Source organism: Limulus polyphemus, unplaced genomic scaffold (genome assembly GCF_000517525.1).
Source record: "Limulus polyphemus unplaced genomic scaffold, Limulus_polyphemus-2.1.2 Scaffold96, whole genome shotgun sequence".
Classification (NCBI taxonomy): domain Eukaryota; kingdom Metazoa; phylum Arthropoda; class Merostomata; order Xiphosura; family Limulidae; genus Limulus; species Limulus polyphemus.
In genome coordinates this window covers 94813-115798 of record NW_013665706.1, presented here as the reverse complement: position 1 = coordinate 115798, position 20986 = coordinate 94813, and the positions used below count along the sequence as shown (strand labels likewise).

Genomic DNA, 20986 nt, shown 5'->3' with positions numbered 1-20986 from the left:
ACTGAGGATGTTTAGATATTACAAAATGACTTGTAAGTTGGATCAATTTGTAAGTTGACAGATATTTAGGCAAATGGCCTTTAATTATAGCTTATACTAACTCCAAGGTCATTATGGATTATCATAATTTGGATTACATGTTTAATATAGATGGGAACCCACTCAACAATGTGAGAGAAGAAATGGATTAGGGCAATGTTCTGATGCTAGTAGTGAAACTAATAGAATTTGTAGACATTCTGATTACTATTAGGCTTCACTTGGAATAATGAGTACATTTTTGAACTTATTTAAAAAAGAATATTGACTTGTTGAAAAGGGTTAAACTTAGATCTACTGGGATGATTCCGAGGATGGAAGGGTTATCTTATAGGAATAGATTAAGATCTTGTCACTTCTCTTGAAAAAGTAGAGTAACAGCTATCTTATCAAAGTTTACAAGAGAACCTAGGAAAATGATAGGATGAAAAGATACTTGGCTTAGATTTGGAAAAAATAAGGTAGGCTTCAGTTAACACCTTTTCTAACAAAGTTATTAGCTTCTGGAATTAATTTTGATCAGCAATAGTTGAGGCTTGCACCTTACAAGAGTTTAAGAGGGAAAAGTAAAGGGTGGATTTGAATTTTTACTTTTTTCTGAGAGTGGGTCTACAAGGACAACCTTACTTAAATGACCAAATGATCCATTGTTGTCCATGTGTTATATCAATATATATTTGTCAACAAATTTGATAACTTGTATACATTAACTTGTATTGTTTAAGATGGAGGTATTCATATTTTACGTGTACAACAGAATGAGAAGACAAAATATCATTATTTCCTTCTCTTGATGTAATCTATCTAGCACTTGAGTGAATTTACAGTATTTTATTCTAATGTTAACAAGAGACCACTTGGATTATCCCATTTTTCACTTGCACCCTATTCCAAGTTGTGTAAAGAAAACTCTTTCCTTATATTCAAACCTGGGCACCAAAATATTCATCCTGTTTCCTCTTAAGCATTTTTAAATGTTGCAGTTTCTAATACACTGAAGTTTTCTCATTTAGGTATCTGCATGCTAAATGTGCATGACTCTTATCAACAGGAACAAAAACATTAACATAACATATGGACAGCAAAGAACTATTTGGTCCTTCTTGCACATCAACCCTTGAGATAAGAAAATTTTAAACCAACCTTTTATTTTTAAAAAAATCATAGTTTTCTGAAACTTGTGTAAAGTTCTGGCCTTCACTATTGCTAGTGACAACTCATTCCATAACTCAGTCACTCTGTTGAAAAAATAAAACTGTCTTTACTGGACTCTAGTCTTCCTTTTCTAGGTCTTAAGCTAGTATCCTGTTATCCTTAGAACATAGCATAAAAAAATCAGAGTGTTCACAACATTAGAAAAGACTTAGTGAGTGAAGGTCATTTAGTCCATTAAGTACACCAAACAAAGAAACTAGATTGGACCTGCAATTCTATAGCTTGTGCTTATTTCTTTTAATATTTAAAATCTCATCCTCATCTGTATCCTTTCAACACTCCACCCTTCTGTAGAGCTGTGTACCTAAGCATCTAATCATTTTAAAACATCTAAATCATATCACCTGAAGTTTATATATATGTTCCAGATAGTTTAAGTAACTGAAATCGGGAATATCATGTTAGTAGTTTATCTCTGAACTTTTTCCAATAAAATTTGGATTTTATAATAAGTAAGTCAAAGAAGAAGAATATTTTAAATGAGGCCTTATCAACGTTTTGTGCTATGTCAATGATCTCCTTAGTCCTGAACTCAAAATTTCTTTGAATAGGTGCCGGAACGAAAAATTACTCTTTGGATCACGTCTAAACATTCAGGCTTGAGGCTTTTACCAATCTAAACACCAAATTCTTATGGTTCTTCACATTGGATAATTGTTAGTTTGTTGAACTGTAGAGCAATATCTTACAGGTTCACATCATCATACCACTGAACACTCTCCACACTTTCAACTGTGATCACATTATGAAAGTGACAGTCAATCTCTTCTTTGTCCCAAAGAGCCAAATAAAGCTGTTGTGGTGATAATTTGGTGCTAATGGCCCAACCTAATCCCTAGAGGTCTTTTAGTTTTACCTTTTTTATGTAGCCACGTGTACCTGAAATGGCATTCAGATTGATTATTTTAATTCCTTTTCACTTATCAGGACACTGATATTTACCCCTAAAGGAAATTACATAATAGTAGTACATTAATTTTGGCTGGATGTAAAAAAAATAAGATTTTTATCCAATCTCAAGTTTTGGTGATGTTTCCAGCTGAGAATAAGTGGAAGTGGCCAAATCCATATATGATTTTTCATAAATTGAAATAGTTAAAATTTGAGCAAATGAGTTATTGCAAATAGTTCTAGCAATTTCAGGTTCTTAGACAAATATTAAACAGTTATGTACTGTTTTTTATTTGTGAACTGTCTAGGGTAATGAGTTTTTGCCTTTATAATGTACATACTAATTCACTGTGTGTGTACTCATCTCTTTCCAATGGCTTATTTGGACAAGTTTCAAGAAAAAAGAAATTTTCTTGTATTAAGTTAATAAATTATGGAAACTAGCATCATTTTTATGTTTTTCTTGAACTGAGAAAATCAGCAGGTTAGAGAGGGAGTTATATAGTGAGCTTTGGTAATTTATTTTAAGAAGAAAAGTTATAACAAAAAAACAAAAGATATTGGCAGGACTATGTAGGGTGACAAGAAAAGATAAAGAAAGTGTTATAGAACTAGTTTTTTTTGTAAGGTGATTAACAGCCAACATAATACAAGCCAAAGAAAAGTAAATGAACATTTCATAAATTATCACAGTTATATAGCTTGCAGTCAAAAGCTCACAATTACAAGAACAGAGTTTATGAATAAATCTAGTTGTGCTTGACATATTACTTTCTTGTGTACTTTAACTCTTTTAAGTTCTTATAAATCCAGATGTTTAAAACAGCTAAAAATGTTATGTGAGTTATGATGGAATTGTTCTAATATATATAATCAAAAATGTATAAATGAGAATAAATAAATAAGCATATGTATATAACATTTTTATCAATACTGTTAATGAAACTAAAGAAAGAGTGGAACTTGTAAAAACATATAAACTAATTTGCTTGGTAAGTGGCCTGGCATGTCCTGGTGGTTAGGGTGCTAAACCCACAATTTGAGGGTCACAGGTTCAAATCTCTATCACACAGAACATGGAAGTGGGTAATGTTGACTAGGTGCCTTCCTTCTAGTCTATCACAGATAGCCCTTGTGTAGCTTTGTGAGAAATTCAAACCAGACTAAACCCTTGAAAAGCCTATAATATATTTAGCATTATTATTAGCCCCATTTCTAAAGCATTCATACTGTGTGCTAATTGTTGCTCGTGACTCCATAACATTATGGAAAATAAATTCCAAATCTGACATTCTGGACTACATGATATTTTAGACCTTCAGCTTTCTTAATTAACATGCTTACACATAATAATGAATAACACTGTTAAATGTGACTTGCAGTCACTGATGAAATCTTTGAATTTCATGCTGGATGAACATAAGTAATACAACTAATTGTTCTACAATTATCTAAAAGCTAACCTGAAATTGATAATGGAGAGATTTTGTGATGTATCAAAAGCTACTAGTTATATTTCTTTCTCATATGTGTCTGTGGCATTACATTTAATATTTTTTAACTTTTTAAACACATTTACCAATTATCTTCACTTTTACTTCGTTTGTTTTCTGTAATGAACAAGAAGAAAGTTTAGTATCTCCAGCATCCATACTGTTATTACAGAATTAACCATGTTACTTTTATTCACTCACCATGAACTGTATCTTTGGGAGAGAGTAAACATGAATAAAATTAGTACATTTCCAGAGTGAAAAACTAGGATTTTTTCCCCCCTGTATGGAGTGACACTGTAGCAGTTCTTAAACAGTTTAAATTACAATAACATATTTTTTACCATTGCCAAGTAACCTGATGTTTATTGCATCATGTTTTACAATCATAGACCAACCAAATTTCTTAAAACTTATCTAGTTGTAAAGTTATAATAAAAGGTATGTTTATTCAGAAGAAAAATGCTGCTTCTTCGTTTCCTTTTTCATGGATGGGCAGGTCTTAAAATCTCGATTCCTTCTGCTGACCAATAATAGGTTAGGTTCAAAAAATGTAGCAGAGAGGGAGAGAACACTGTACCATGTGATCTATCTTTGTCAGGGGATTATGTAAGTAAAATTTAAAGGAGCCATATATAGAGACAAATTGTACATATCAAACTTGCATTGAGTTACACGTACAATTTAATACTTTTACTGTTTCTGATTGGGACAACAAAAATGCTATAAACCAGGATGATCCCAGTTGTACTGGGACATCAAGTATCCCCAAACATGACTTAACTATTAAATATAAAGCATTAAGATTATTAATAACTTTGACAACTGAATGAACTGTTTCAGTCTCATTCAAACGTTTATTATTTTTCCTGGGTGCTATGAACGAAAACAGTTACGAGATTCACACTTAGTATTTAGTGCTGAACTCCCATTTGTATAACTGTATTCTTCAAAATCATTTTCATCTTTTAGTATATGAAAGGGGTAAAAATTCCTACAAATTGTTGAAAGGCAGTAATAGAAATGATAATATTTACTGCAGAAAAGAGATTCGTGTTTACACCTCATTCACACTACCTTGTCATCACCTAAACTTATGGAAGAACAGTTTTTGCTGCTCAATGATTGACAGCTTTAAGTTCCTCTAGACTTATTAATACATGTAACACGGATCTACCAGTAGATCCAACATACTCCGTAAGAATGAACTACGGGTCTTTTTTTTTTTAAATAGCTTCATAAACGATAGCAGTCTGCACAAAATTGATAGAATTAAGTACATCTAGCTTATACTTGTGTATTTAGCCTTTGACTTTTTTGTAATGTGTTGTAGTAAACCTAATACTTTTCCTTCACAAAAGAAAGCTTATCTTTGAGATTTTGTATTCCCTTTCTTAACTTTCTCAACTATTCTGCTTGTTTTATTTGTACTACAATTCTAAATACAAATTCAAATGTTTCTTCTAACAAATACATCATTTGGTCATTCTGAGCTACTTAAAAAACTAAAAGGAAACCCAGTATTTCAAAAAATAACCCCCATACTGCAGTAAACACTAAACACCTATTGGTAAAATATTTCCTTAAGTGCATACATTTAATATTGTTGATAAAACAAATACATGAAATGGAAAAATTAGAGAAATAAAATCAGAATCACAAAAACTTGTGCTTCAGAAACTTGAGTAAAAAAAAAATTATTTTATAATATGTTGTGTTTTATCCCTGTTAGTTTATAATGTAATTGTGGGAAAAACAGATCACAATTGTAGTGGTTACTGTGATTTTTTAAAATTTATGCTTTAAAGTTGTACAGTCTAACTTTGAGAACTACCGAAATATAGTGTGGAATTAATGTTAATACTAAAGGTTCTAAATAAGTTGTTTTTTTTTCCTGTTCTATCTATATGAAGAAGACTGATACTTCAGAGAAAACTGTAAATTTTGCAGTCCTCAGAGATGGCGGATTATTACTCTATACTTGACATTCCCCGTACAGCAACTAATGATGACATAAAAAAAGCGTAAGAAGACTTTTCTGTTGTTTTTTTATCAGTTATATACGTCTTTGAATGTAGTGATATTTGTATAGTTTTTACCTCAGTTTCTAGTAAGTTCTTGTAATTTTGGTTGAAAAGATATATATTCTAACAATGTTTTGATGTTTTAGTTTTAATGTCTTGGTCTATAATAAAACAGTTCTGGTAATTACTTACTAATGAATAGAACCAATGAATAGTTTCAGACTACTAACACTGTAAATAGTCTCAGTGGGCATACTTTTCAAATAAATAATTCTACAGAAGGAAATCCATTTAAGAACATTTATGTGAAATTCAGTAGTTTAACATCTTGGACATTCAATCTCTGCTTTTAGAAAATACTACTTATATCTCTACACAACAGTTATTACATTTCACTGCTGCTGTAAAGATTTTTGTGCATGCTACAAGTCTTGAATGAAGTTTTCACCTGAGACAAGTAGTGACTTATATTACACCAGCCTATGATTAAACCATCAGTGGGAGAGCAACATATCCTCCATGCACAGTAATTGCCAAATTCGAATGGAAGATTGCAAGCTGGAAATAGAAAATGAGCTCTTTCTGTTGATAATAAATATGTATATCAAATAAGAAAGCATGGTTTCTGAAAGGTAAAATTGCCTCTGAACACAGTATCTATTCCTTGTGCATCTGCCTTTGAGATTTTGTACATGTCACTAACCTTGAGCATCTCCCACATAAGACAAATGTTATAACATGAACTGCACTAGTGCATGATGAAATCATCATGTAACAATAGTCCTTCACCAATAGGAGAGCAACAGATCCTCTATGTGCAGTAGATCCTGATAAACATCTGCACTAAAGATTAATTTCATTCTTATCCTTAGTACTGTTTTAACTGGGTGGGTTTCTTTAAGGTTAAACTTAATCAGTTTCATGAGATTTGCTTTGAGTTTTCACAGTGTTAACTTTCTTTTTTATTTTTGACTTAAAGCTACATCACCACTAAATAACTTATATTATATAAAATTATATTTATAGAATTGCTACAACAACCAATGAATTCTCACATGATGATGACTAATGCTTTCTCCCGAGATTCTGCTGATGTTGCTAACACTGCCCCTACTTTCTACTTTGTTTGTGGCCACTGGAAGCTAGTTGACTGTGGAAGAGGTTACTCTCATAGTTCATCATGTTGTGGGTTCGTTGATACTTTCCCTGCCCCATATCCCTGTTCTAATGTCTGAAGTTTATTCTCCTCTTTTTGAACTGAACCACAAGGTTTACGATGTTTATTGGCTCTTTCCACCTTCTGGGTTTTTGATAGATTTCTCTTTATCTGCTGAGGACAGTGTTCTTCCTCCACATTTCTTTATGGATGTGATTAGTCAGGTTTGTTCTTTACTTTTCCTTTCTCCTCTTTGTTTTGATTCTTCCTGTTCTTTATCACATGACTTTCAGGCAGAGGATTATTGATTTTTCCTCCTCCCCTAGACGTGTGTCCATGTTGACACATTCTTGGATCAGCTTTGTTTCCACTCTTGAATATCTTGTCCTTTTTGACTCCAGGATTCCTTTACTATAGCTTATGGCCATTCCCTTTTTCTGTTCTTGGATTCCCAATCCATGGAGTCCATTCTACCCACTTGGAATGCTGACCACCTGTCTCCAGTCACACACTTTAGCACTCAATTTTCCTGTCTCCATCTTTACCTGTCATCTCTTCATCCCCTATCTGAAGCCCTGTTGGTTCTTTTCAATACCTTAGCCAGGATTCTTGTCTCTGCTTATTTTGCTACTCTATTGAGATATTCTGGGATGTGATGCTCTTCTCTCTACTATTTGTCTTCCTCATTTTTACCTTTGTTTAGCTCTTTTTCTTCACCCTGGAGTCTTCAGGGTCAATCCTAATGCTTTGAAGACAGGCCAAGGATGTTCAACACCAGTCCTCCTTTTCCTCCTTGGTTTGATGTCTCTCACAATCTCTTGAGTCCACTTCCATTCTTTGACCCAGTGAACCTGTTACTTCTCTCTTTTCCTGTTTCTTGTTCATCTACCACTTCTTGGCATCCTCACTCCTGTTGGATTGGCTGTCATACATCTTGTTGGTGACTTCCTCACATTGTACCAAGTTATATGGGGTCCAATAGGGGCATGTCTGTTTCTCTTTGCAGACCTTTGGACATTTTTTTTTACAGCTGATTGGTTGGTCATCCAGGTTCTTGCACACAGCCTTTCACTTCATTTCTGTTATTCCACTGTTCTCTTTTCTTGTTCCTTTTCCTTCTTCCAATCCTCAGTATCTTCTGTGTCTCTAGGCTGTGATATCAGATCTCTTAGACATGAGAGCCATCAAGAGGGTCCTTTGCCTTTCTCTAATGTTTTATACTTGCCAATTTGTTGTCTCCAAAAAGAATGGGGATTGATGTTCTGACAGCGTCCTTTCTTCTCTCAACCATTATCTGATGGTTCCTCAGTTCTAGATGGAGAAGTTTCTTCCTCTCTGTTGATCCTTTTCCCCGGATTGTGGATTCCCAAGGTCGATGTCTTGAATGCCCTTCTACACAATTTGTTATACCCATTGTTTCATTTGTTGGGATCAGGTGTGCTAGTTTGAACTCTCCTTATTGGCATAATTTCGGCTCCTTATGTGTGTGCTCACCACATCCATAATCTTGGACTTCATTTGCACTATTATTTGGACAGTTGGGTCTTTCTTGCCTCTTCTTGGCCATGTCACTTCCCCTCCAAGAGGTGGCTCATTTGGATTGGTTGATCAAGTTTTCTTTGTTGTTGTGCTGATTCAAATTTAATACTTGGTCTACCTTGGAGTCCTTTTTTTATTATTGACTCAGTCAGGCTCAAATTTCTTTCATTCAGCTTCAGGACATGGAGTGTATGGTCACATTGACTCTTGCCTCTATACTTCCTGCTTAGGAAACTCTTGTGTCTTGTCCTTCTAGACCTTGCTCACATGAGGCTTCTTCAATGAGCTTTGAGTGACCACTGGAAAATCTCTTGGAATCCTCTGTTCTTTCTTGTGACACTGCTGAGGTTTTTCTGGAGAATGTCTTGATGGCTGGATCATGCCAACACTCTGATCAGCATCCCACTGTCTCTACCATCCATATTTCCATCTTTTCACTGATGCATCTCTTATGAATTGGGTATATATCTCTCTCTGGATGATTCCATTACCTCAGAAGATTGGTCTCCTGTGGAGCATACCTTCAGCATCAGTTCTGGAACTCTTGGCCTCCCATTGGGTGTGTTTCTATTTCCTTCTTTTTGTATATCACTTGGTTGTGATCCACTCTAATAATTCTATGGTCATTTCTTGTATCAGTCATCAGGGTTGGGTTCACTCCAGAGACCACCTTTGCTTCTTCATATTGGACTTTGTTTTTGGGCCCACTCACATTGGATTCATCTGACAGGTTGATATATCCCATCAGCTTTAAATTTGGTGGTGGATTGACTTTCAACAAGACAGGAGTATTTCTACAGAGTAGTCATTCCATTCTCACATATTTCATTGGATTTGTGTCCAGTTGAACACGCCAACGATCAATGTTTTTGACACTCTTCCCAATATCAAACTCACCTTTTTGTAATGTCAGGTACTTCACTCAACAGCTCTGACTGTGGATGCCCTCAATAGGACTGGTCTTATCTCTTTTTGTATACGTACCATCCTCTTTGCCTTCTCCCATGTGTCTTGGCATTTGAGTTGTGATGCTTCTTTTTGGGTCCTGTTAATAGCACATCTTTGACCAGCTCACTCTTGATTTTCTCTTCTTCTTCTTCTTCATTTACTGGCAAAGTGGATCATTTAAGAAGTTAACATTTTCCTTACTTGAAAATGTATTTCTGATAAATATTACCTTTCTGCACATCTTCCCACTACTGATTCACATTATTCTTGCTCTGTTTTAGTTAATTTCAAGTGCTTGTGGGGATCTACTGCACATGAAGGATGTGTTGCCTTCCTGTTAGTTGAGAGGTATTACATCATGCACTAGTACATTTCATGCTATAACACGTGTCTTAGGTGGGAGATGGCTGCTTTGTGGCATGCACTAAATCTCAAAGGCAGATGCAGGAAGAATAGTTGCTGTGTGATGAGGTAAGTATCTATGGGAAATACATATCCAGGTAAGAAAAATGTGAACTTTGAAAGCTGCCTTGAAAGTGAAGGATAGATAGGTGAGGCTTCTGTTTTAAGTTGGGATAAGTTACTGCTATCTCAGCAAACAGAGAACTTAAGATATTGAAACTGTACATTTGACATTGACGTTAAGAGGACAGTTACTCATAAAAAGCAGGAAGAAAGAAGGGACATGTTTTCTCACTTCACATTAATAGAAGGTAATATTATACATATGATTTAGCAACATAAAACTTTATTTTGTGTGAAATGAGTATTTTGAATTAAAAATCTATATATGTGTGTGTACTATATTTAATACAGTTCTGATTTGTTACCTCACTTGTAGGCAATTTGCTTTTAAACTTGATAAATGTATTTGTTTCTTTCAAAATAGATACCGCAAACTTGCCTTAAAATGGCATCCAGATAAAAATCCAGATGACAAGGAAAAAGCAGAATTCATGTTTAAAAAAATTTCAGAAGCTTATGAAGTTCTTTCAAATGGTATGTATAAGACAGTACAAAGACTTGTATGTTAACAACTATATGAAGACAGTTTTTATATGTAGTATCTAAAATTTCCTTTATATGGTATTCTTTCTCATTCACTTCACTGGTTTGTTAATAAGGTTAGTATTCCAAAAATACAATTCTCAACTGGCCCATGGGTTCTGTTTCTCAATTTGACTTGGTATGTTTTCATATCACACCTGACATGATGGTAAACAATATAAAGAAAACTTGAGGATTAAATCTAGCTGGAAAAGTGGGATAGTTTTAAAGTCTTTTTGCAATTAAAGAGTATAAAAGTGTATGAATAAAAACCTCAGACAAAGGAAGAAGCTCAACAACATATACTCCCTGGTTATTTTAGGAATGTAGAATAAGTAAAAACTGTAAAAATACATCTTTTAAATAATCATACATGAAATGTCATAATTAGGATATATATGGAGTTGAACACCTTTAAAAAAAAGGCTAAAAAACACCCTTGTACCTTAAATATTGTATGTGATTGTCTCACTGTTAGAGATGGAACATTGTACTGAAAAATTATCTCGCAAATAGTTGTTTCAAATTTTGATATAACACACAGTTGAAATAGACAGAAAGAAAAATGTCAGACATGTGATTATTTTGAGTGGATTACTAGGACTGTGTTCTCTAATAGTGTAGTATATTGGCACATTTATATGTAATGCAACTAATTTTTAAAATGCTTTGAATTATTCATCACAAGATATTGCTACCTATATAATCACAATAATCATGATATTGCAAGCATTTTCAATATTTGAATTATGTTTCCACTGTGTCCTGGATTTTATTTATTGCACTTCGAAAAAATAATTATAGAGAACATGAATTTGCAGTGATAAATGTTTTTTTTTTTCCAGTTATTTTTCCTTTACTGAAGGCAAAACATGTGTAACAGGTGATAAGTATTTGTTCTCAGAAGTTGTTATTTTGGATCATTAATAATCAATCAGCCAGTATACTTACAGATCTTATCTGATAACAAATTTAGCATGCACAGTTTGTGACAAAAATGATGCACTATTAAAGTTCATTTGCTGCTTATATAAAAACTGATTATATATATATATCTAATAAAAAAAATTATAAGTGGTGCAGAGTATCGATTAAAACAGTTATAGATAGTAGATCATTATTCTTCATTGTATCTTTTTTTTAATCATCAGAGTACTTAAATTATAAAATGACATGAAGAACTCAACACTTTCTTTTTTTTACTGTACTGAAATTCAGAATATTCCCAACTAAATAGTAACTTATTTTATGCTTAATGACATAACAATTACTGATTGATCTAGTCATCTTAGAATTCACACCATTTAAATATTTGTGAACACTTTTTACATGGGTTTGAACATTAAGTTGATTATTTAACACTATAAGCTGATAGACTGATAGTTTAATAATTGTGAGTAATCATTATCAGTAGCTAAAAATTTTCCAAAGTTTTTTTTATGTAATTTTAAAGTTTAAGTAATATGTAAGTGGTGTTTTAACTCAACTTTAAAATAATTTTAAGAAGTTAATACAGTGAAGTGTTATTGCTTTTTAAAAAGAAGAAAGTTAAAATTGTTCAAGTATTAAAATGATATTAAAATGTTTTACTTTTAAATTTTTTCTCTCTGTCTTTTAGAAAAGAAACGAAGAATATATGACCAGTATGGAAAAGAAGGATTACTTGGTCAAAGAGGCCAGGGCACTTACCACAACAGAGAGTCAATGTTTGCCTCTGACTTTGGACCTATGTTTAATTTTGCATTTCGAGACCCAAATGAAATCTTCAGAGAATTTTTTCAAAATGATCCATTTGCTGAATTTTTTGGCAAACCTTCCAGAAAGTCTAGAGCAACCAATTCCAGTAAGTTTAAGTAATCTAATCAAGTGCTTTCATGTTTCTCTGTCATACAGTAAAGATTACTTGAATATATGTGTATAACACTATTAACCCTTTCACAATGGGCATGGTATAAAATACCAAGTCTATATACACATTTGCACTCGTTAAGTATTTATACAATAACTTTTAATATAATATGTGTATCTTCACAAAGTTTGGTAGACTTTTGAGAAATATTACAAGTCTTTTATACACAAAAAATCAGATGTTTTAATGAAGTATTTTTATGAAAGATTTGTTTGTGAATATATTGAGTATTTTTCGTTAATAGTCCAAGTACAAAGTGATTTTCATGTTATGATTAAAAATGATATTTTTTGTCCCAAATATCTCAAATTTCATTTACATAATCTCTGAAACCTCCTAAGTACATTTCAAATGTTTGTTTTGAGTAACACTTTATATTTTCTGTTATTTTCTCTACCCTAACTATACAAGGTTGGTCAATTTAACCAACCTCGTAACCACCAAAAAAAAGTAGCTTTAAAATCATAACAGTATAAAACTATTTGTAATTAAATTTTGTTTTATTGGTCTTTTTAGTTTTACATTTTAGTTACTTTCATAAGAATAAATAAAGGATACACATCAAAAACAAGAAATAAAATACTTACATGGACTTTTTTTTTCTACTTTCTAGGACACTTAACCCTACTTTTTATACTAATTGTTGTAATGCACTAAATTTTGACTTAATTGAATAAATTAAATAATTGAACTTAGAATAATAACATACAAAAAACAGACAATGTCCCATAACTTTCACAATTTTTACTGGCTTTCTAAGTATGCGACAAGAGCTGTTATAAATTCATCCAAGCTAGTCGATATGTTGCCCATGTGAATGAAGCTTGTACTAAAAGAGAAATTAACAATTCTCTTTACAGAAAACAATGTAACATAATATGTCATGTGATAGATGAAAACCTTGGCTTTCTGTTGGTTCTAAATAATATACTATTAAACGTAAGAGAGAACTATTAAGAAATCCTGAAAGAGAGTATGTGACAGGTGGGTGTAGCAAGAGGGGTATGATTTTCTATTTGATGGCTCTGTAATCAAACAAGATTGAAGGCTATAAAAACTATGGTTTGTCTGAGCGATGACAATTTGATAGTGAGGAATTTACATTAAATTCTGTACTTACTGCAGGGGTAGTAAATAAATTGCAGAAGAGAAAAAATGTCATTTCTCACACTATGGGAAATTCAGGATTTTTTTTTTTACATTGCCTTATAAAATTAAGAACTTAATCTGTATACTATTAAAATATGTATTATTAGCTACGATTTTATACTATACTAATTGGTATAGCATAAAGAAAAAGTAGTTTAATTACATTTTGGATGCAAGTCACGAGAAACCTTGTGACGTGCAGTAAAGGATGCCTGTGCAGAAAGGGTTAATGGAACGGTAATAGTACATATTACACCAGTTAGAAATCAAAACTGAATACAGAGGAGCCTATTTTTTTTTTATGATTATGTTTTGGTATTGAATCTCTTCATTTATAAGTTTGGATAAATAAGTAGAAGTATTATTTTTAAGCTGTTTAGGATAAACATTTGTTGTTTCCTGTTTTAATTTGCAGTCATTCTAGAAAGAAAAAAGGATAATTTAGATTTATGTCCTAATTTTTTTATGGTGGTTATGAGGTCGGTCGACATAACTGACCATGAATATAGTTAGGGTAGAGAAAATAACATATAATGTTTTTCTGATAAAACATTGGATATTTATTTTGGAGGTATTAGAAATTATTTCAAATGAAATTTGGCAATTTCCAGATGAAGAAAAGTATTTTTAATCTTAACATGAAAATCACTTTGTACTTGGAGCATTCAACACTTTGAGTGAGTTTGATTCCTTATATTTACGGAAAATTTTTTGGTAAAAATACTTTAAAAAATCACTTTTTTTTGTGTACAAAAGACTTGTAATGATTACTGATATTTTGCAAAGTTTGTGAAAATATGCATACATTATCAATAGTTATAATATGATAATGGATTCTTTAACCTGTATGTTCTGAGTGTAAAGTTTAACAGTGTTGGCTGATGTGTTTTATAACCTATTATGTCTTTAAATGACAAACTTTATGGTTTGTATATGAATGGAAAAACTTGCAGTATGCGTGTATAATGAGGGTGCAGACCCTTTTTTGTTTTAAAGAGAATGTAGAAAAGCATTGGTTTATTGGTGGGTAGAGCAAGATGAAATTATTACTTAGTTTTTTATGCTAAATAGTGATAAGATCAAAGTAACAGTGATTGTAGCAGTTTCCATGGCCATGATGATCATGTAAAACTTCTAAGTTAGTATCAACAGTAATTTTGGAGGTCTGAAAAATGTTAGCCTTGAAAATTGATTCATTCATGTTAAAAGTATGTGATAAAAAAAAAAAAAAAAATAGCAATAACAGTCTTTAACTTCTAACTATTAATCCTAATTCTCAGTAGTCTGTCTGTATACTACAGAAAGCTTCTGTTTAAGCAATAAACGAAAATTACTGAGCAATTTCAAGAAAAAAAATTATATTCTGAAATTGTTTGTTTAGTGTTTTATAAGCTGTATCTTGTAAACAATTCTGATACCACATATCTCATTTTTCTATAATATATATATATCATATCTGCAAACCTTTTCAGTTTTTCTAAGCTATAATTTGAATATGCTAAGTCTGATCAAGGCTGTGTGCTGAATTTTACCTTACAGTAGATTAATTTGTGTAGCAGGGTCTGATCACTGAAGCTATCTACTGTTTCTTGAGATGTTTTATTGTGCCCTACATCACTTTGTGTGGTGAGACTGCTCCGTGACTGTCACAAGGAACAAAGATTCTTCTGGATTCTTGCAATCCTATTTATGATTGGTCAGCTATAAAGAGTACAAGAATCATGATAGTTGTTTTGGCACTTTCAGAGACATGAACTTCTGCTTTAAAAGGGCCAAGGCCTGCTAAAAACTGCATGCCCATTATTGTATGAGCCATCATGCCTTTCAATATTTTTATTTTAGTTTTACTTTACTTTAATTTCATCACACTTATTTTTTTCCTACACTTGTTCTCATTCTAACATCCTACCAAACCAAATATTTGAATCTCATTGTGTGGGAGTAGTTTTTCTTTATCAGTAACTTTGAACTTCTAAGTGTAGCAGGGAATAATTAGTAATTTAGCTAAAAGTTTTCTTTTTCTCCATTAATATTTTTGAAAAACACTTCAAATAGAATTTAACCTTGTAGCCTAGCTTTATTTTTACATTTATGGTTCTATCTCATTTCCATGGATACACTAAAACAATCATCAACAAGAGTTTCAGAGAAAACATCTCGGTACAATATAAACAAAAAAGCTTATTTAATATCCAAACCATTTACTCTCACAAACACCACAATAATTCTTTACTTGTTGTGTTAATCCAAATTCTTTTATTGATAGGAACTATATTTACCTGTAAATTACATTTTATTGTTACTTCTACATGATAACTTTTAACTTGAAAAATACCAATTTTACTTGGTTTGACATTCATACTTTCTATAACTAGGTGTCACTTAACACTTTTTGGAAAATTTCTTCAAACTTAGCTTAGTTTTCAGAAATTGTTTAATATTGTAACAGCTTTAAAATGGAAATGTTCCTATTAATTAATTAAATTTACAATATTCCCACTGCAAAACTTCCACAATATTAAATTTAATCACTCAGTGTGATCCTTATCTTTTAATATTTAATAATTTAATTTGTTGGTGATATTAAATTATCCTGTAACATTTTATTCAAAGTTGTGCCAATTTCAGTTGTTCATTTGAGAAGTTTTGCTGTAAAAGTGATTTTCTTTTCTTTGAATTTAAACTACAGTAAACAAGATGTATTTGGTTTGTAACACAGCCCACTGGTGGAAGTTAATATGTTTGTATTATTAGAAGTTTGTCTATTAGAAGTTACCCATACTTTCTAGTAGGGTTGTTGTTAGTATTTTACTAAATTTTTATTTAATATATCTAGTTTAGAACAAAATAATAATACTCACAAAGAATACAGTATCTTATAACTACTATAATTTGACTGGCTTTCTAATTAAGTTATAAGTGGTTTAAACTAATTCATTTGGCTGGTCAGGGTGACTTCGCAACAACAACAGAATGAAACTGTAGGTTGAATAATTCAAAATCTATCATCAGAATAAGCTATCCTTATAAGGAATTCAGTTGGTTATAAATAATATAATAGCAAATGTCAGAGAGAATTATTAACATTAATAGTATGTGATAGGTAGGCATGGCATGTGGGTTTGACTTTGATTTATATATCAGTAAAGCAAGGTGATCGGAGGCTATGTAATTAGAGTACATCTTGTGTGCAATTTCCAACACACCAGCACAATGAGGAATATAGAAATGCCGACTTCACACACTTGCATTACTTCCTTCAATCTCTTTTTTTTTTTTTTCATTAATATTTGATTAATTTGTTGCAGTCTGTGAAGAATGTGATAGCATAAGCCACATTAATTGATATGATCAATCTTTCCATTTCCAGTCAGTCTGTTAGATTTAGCAAATATTGCCCTTATATATGGCCACCTTGGTATGGTGTGTTAAAGGTGGTAATTTTTCCAAAAATTGTCCTTTTTTTGAAAAGTTTCTTCTTAGCTATGTATCTGTGTATTTGCTTGTCCTGTCATAAATGACAACAATAAACTTCCCTAACTCATGAACACACTCACCTGACATATTAGCAGGGCAACATGACAATAAACAACACTTCTCCAAAGCTTTCTTCCTGTCAGGAATAGGAAAACTATGTCACATCCAGAAAACCATAAATAAATGATTAAATATACATATATATTAGCTCATAAAGAGTTAGCAAATTTGAAAATTTCATGAATGGAAAAACTGAGCTGTTAAGTTTAAAAAAAAAACATTATTGTATGGATTATGTCATGTACAACTCGGAAGAAGTTCAGTATTTTTGAAATGTTGAATAGCATTGAAATATTTTTACAAGTTGTTGAATTTGTGGCTGCAAATTGCTTTAACCCCTGTATTCGTAAATCTTAAAAAAACATTAGGTGCTTTATGGATGTGTGTGTGTGTGTGTACATGCAGGAAAGAAAGAGTAATACAACTACATCTCCTTACCCTGGACAACAATGTTTTTAAATTAACATTAGGAAAGCAAATGTGGAAGTTAATGTGTTGATGAAAAATCACCTGATTGAAATAGTTAACACTGCTTGTTATTGTTTAGATCCACTGTTTATAATTAATTTTTAGAAATTGTGCTACTGAATGTTAACAGTAAAAAGCAAAAACAACATTTTTTGACACAATGAAAAATAAATTGTACTAGTTGTTTCTTCTGATTATGTATGCAAACTCAGCCCTGATGATGGTGACTTTTAAAATGAACAAATAATTTTAATTTTGGTGTTCCCTATGAATCAGATAATAAAGTACATTTACTGTAAACTGTATGATTTAGTTAAAATTAAAGATTATGGAATTACTAACTAAATGCATAAAAAAACGTTTTGTACCAGAAGAATGTTAAGTCTTATTTTAGTCAAATTTTATCTATCATTTAACTAGTTTAAACAAATATTTGTATATAAATAATTGAAAAGTAACATTACAGAAATATTTTGTAAATAACTTTGTAAATTTCTTTGGAGAAGTAATACCTACTGGAGTTATTTTTTAATGTAATTATTTTAGCTGCTGTTAATAGGAGAGAAGACCCTTTCTTTGGGATTCCAGGGTTTGATATAGGGTTCTCAGGGTTCTTCAATGGAGGATCACTCAATCAAGGGTATGTTAACTTTAAGTTGTGTGGTGTTTGTATTTTAGTACATTAGTGTTGATAATTTACACTACTTACAATAAATACTGTAATTATAATAGCAAGCATTTTTTAAAGTTAGAACAGTATCACAATGCTAGAATTAAGAGATAGATATAATTATTTATACTGTATTCTAGATTTTTAAGAGTGATTAAATTTCAGATAAGATCATTCATCTCTGTACACAGATAGCTATTTTCCTGTTGAAATTGTGCAATCTGCCTGAGAGACTTGCATCCACCAGCATTGTGAAAATTCCCACCTAAAATTCATGTGAAAGCACGTGAATTTAACTGCATGATGATGTATCATTTAGCTAAACCCTCCACCGGTAGCAATGCAACATACCTCCTTGCACAAATCATCACTCTATGTTTTTACATGAAAATCCTTACTCTTTTTTACAGCACAGTCATATGACAACATGTTTGTTTTTCCTGAGACTTGTTAAGTTTTTCACTTCAACTACTTTGTTTTCAAATAATTGGTATGAATTCACAATCTATCCCTGGTAAGATTTTGTTAAAGTTTATAGGTATCTTGTACACAAAAAGTGACATTATTTTAATTGTCTTTGTAATAAAAATGTTATTTATCTATAGCAGTTATTTGCATTCACATTGTGAATAGTTTGAGTGAAATGTGATTTTCATTTTAAGTATAAAAATACTTTTATTCATCTTATAGTTTCATATTTCATTTGCATAATCTCTAGAACCTCCTAAATGTAATGAATATCAGAAGCTTTTTAAGGTGTATATATATTATATTTTAATTTTTTCATTTTCTCTGCCACATCAATAACTCTAGCTATTATCATCAAAATACATGCAATGAAATGATTAAAATTAGAAAATAGAAAAAAGTCTCTAACTTTTAATTTTTTGTACAGTATCTTTAAAGATATTCTTTTGGCTATATTCATAATTTCAGGTCTTTTTCTTTTCACTTATAGTAAATTTTTAATCTTTTAATTTCCTTTCTTGTCCTTTACTATTTATTTTTCATCTTGATACAAGTCAGTGGTGCCTTTGCAGCATATTACAGTGTTTCTAGCAGAGATGTACAAACCTTTGGAAATATTTTCGTGCACTGTGTAATATTGTAAGCCTTGAGAACTGATTCAAAGTATGATGCATATTTAAAAAATGTTTAAACATTTCAATTATGCATCTTAAAACATAATTAACTAAAATACAGAAGTAAGGCCTAAATACAATTTAAACTGTAGCTCTGACTATAACATGTTTAGGAAAGAAACAACATAAGTGCTATGGTCAATCAAGCAGCCAACAATACTGCAGTCAATTACATGTACTCCATGACAAGAACTGGGTACCAATTTCAAAATAACTTTTGTTAGATTATAGTGCACAATGAGCTCTTTCTAATGACTATATACATGTGTATGTAACCTCTACATGTGGGCTATAAAGCTTAAATCTGTTGAAGGTGAGCATGGCATCTGTCAGGGGTTAACAAAAGTTATTACTTGTTTCAACTGTATTCATCCAGACATCTTTGAAATGTACATGCCAATAGGTTAAGTAAGCTTCTTATATTCTAGACATGCATCTACACAACTGCTGTTGTATTATTGAAAATATAGAGTGCCAAAATAGAGAAGTGAGTCACATTTAACTTTGAATCATAACATATATTGTAATGTTAATTTCCTTCACATGAATTGATAGTAAAGGTGTTTAATTAAATTTTGAATATAACAAAGGACTTTCACAGAAAAGTGTTTAAATGGGTACCTGTTGCAAAAGGGTTAACATGAATGCTTCTTCAACAGATGTGAGTGAAATAACCCTTTCCAGATGGGTCACAGGTGAAAAGCCATGCCTCAAATTCAAAATTTTATTGACAATATTTCATGAATTTATGTCAATAAGTTTGGTATCAAACTGTAAATTAAAATTTTAGTATTATACCTTGCTTAATTTCTTAATTTAAAAGTAAATATTAAAAAATACAGTTAAACATCAATATTTGTATGTCACATGGTAGGTTTAATGCAGCACTTGTTCAAATTAGATATTTGTGATGTCAAAAGTCTATAGTTTTGTGTGGATTAGGAGCTCAAATTACCAATATTGACAAGCTAGAATATAAAATAAAAGCCTCTTATCTTTTCAGTTTAAGATATTGCTCCTGGCACCCCGCCTACCTCTTTCCATTTTTGGAAATGCTCCCTTAGATACACTTCTATATATGACATGAATAACCAAGTGGCTTTCTCAGCCATTTTAATGTGCTTGGATGCCATATCTTTCTTTTGAACCAAAATTTTCAAGAGGTAGGTTGTGTCTTTAATCTGCTCAAAATTTCATATTTTGTTAGATTGAAATACAGTTTAGTTGCTAAGCTTGATAAATTATAGTGGAACTCTATAGTATTGATATAGTAACTTATGATTTTTTGGATATTCAACTGTGTATATGTATAAAACCTAAAAAAATATTTCATTTCATATCCTCCATGTGCAAAATTTTAGCAACCTACGTCAAGCAGCAACTGCGTACAAAGGTCATAACTAGAAGAGATAATTGTTTGCTTTATTTCTTTATTTACTGTTTTATGTTTTAAGAAAAATAAGTTATTATACATATATAATGTATAATAATTGAAATGTGACTGTATTTTACAAAATACTAGTCTACTAAAACACAGCCAAGACAGGTCACTTTGTAAAGACTGAAGGTTAGTTTTATATTAGATACTGCAACATGAGGGCACGTGTGTCTTGTCATTAACTTCTTGAATATTTTAAGACAATGCACAGTTATTCTTGAAATGTATCTGATATTCTAATATTTAGGGTTACTCAAGCAACCCATATCTATAAATTGTGTACACTAGTTTTTTATTCTATTAGTGTTTAAAGATATGGTA

The 20986-nt window shown here is 31.5% G+C and overlaps 1 protein-coding gene across 5 annotated transcripts in view; it reads left to right on the top strand.

Annotated features, from left to right (window-relative positions):
* LOC106469421 (dnaJ homolog subfamily B member 6-like) overlaps nt 1–20986 on the top strand; it is a 62101-nt gene that overhangs the window by 36495 nt on the left and 4620 nt on the right. For 4 of the 5 annotated variants that reach the window (XM_022398634.1, XM_022398641.1, XM_013929925.2 and 1 more), the window contains 4 exons: nt 5552–5662; nt 10195–10304; nt 11971–12195; nt 17962–18055. In XM_022398634.1, the coding sequence (XP_022254342.1) occupies nt 5598–5662; nt 10195–10304; nt 11971–12195; nt 17962–18055 (494 nt within the window). In that variant the 5' untranslated portion in view covers nt 5552–5597. The remainder of the gene's footprint in view (nt 1–5551; nt 5663–10194; nt 10305–11970; nt 12196–17961; nt 18056–20986) is intronic. The other variant, XM_022398650.1, reaches the window with a different exon arrangement.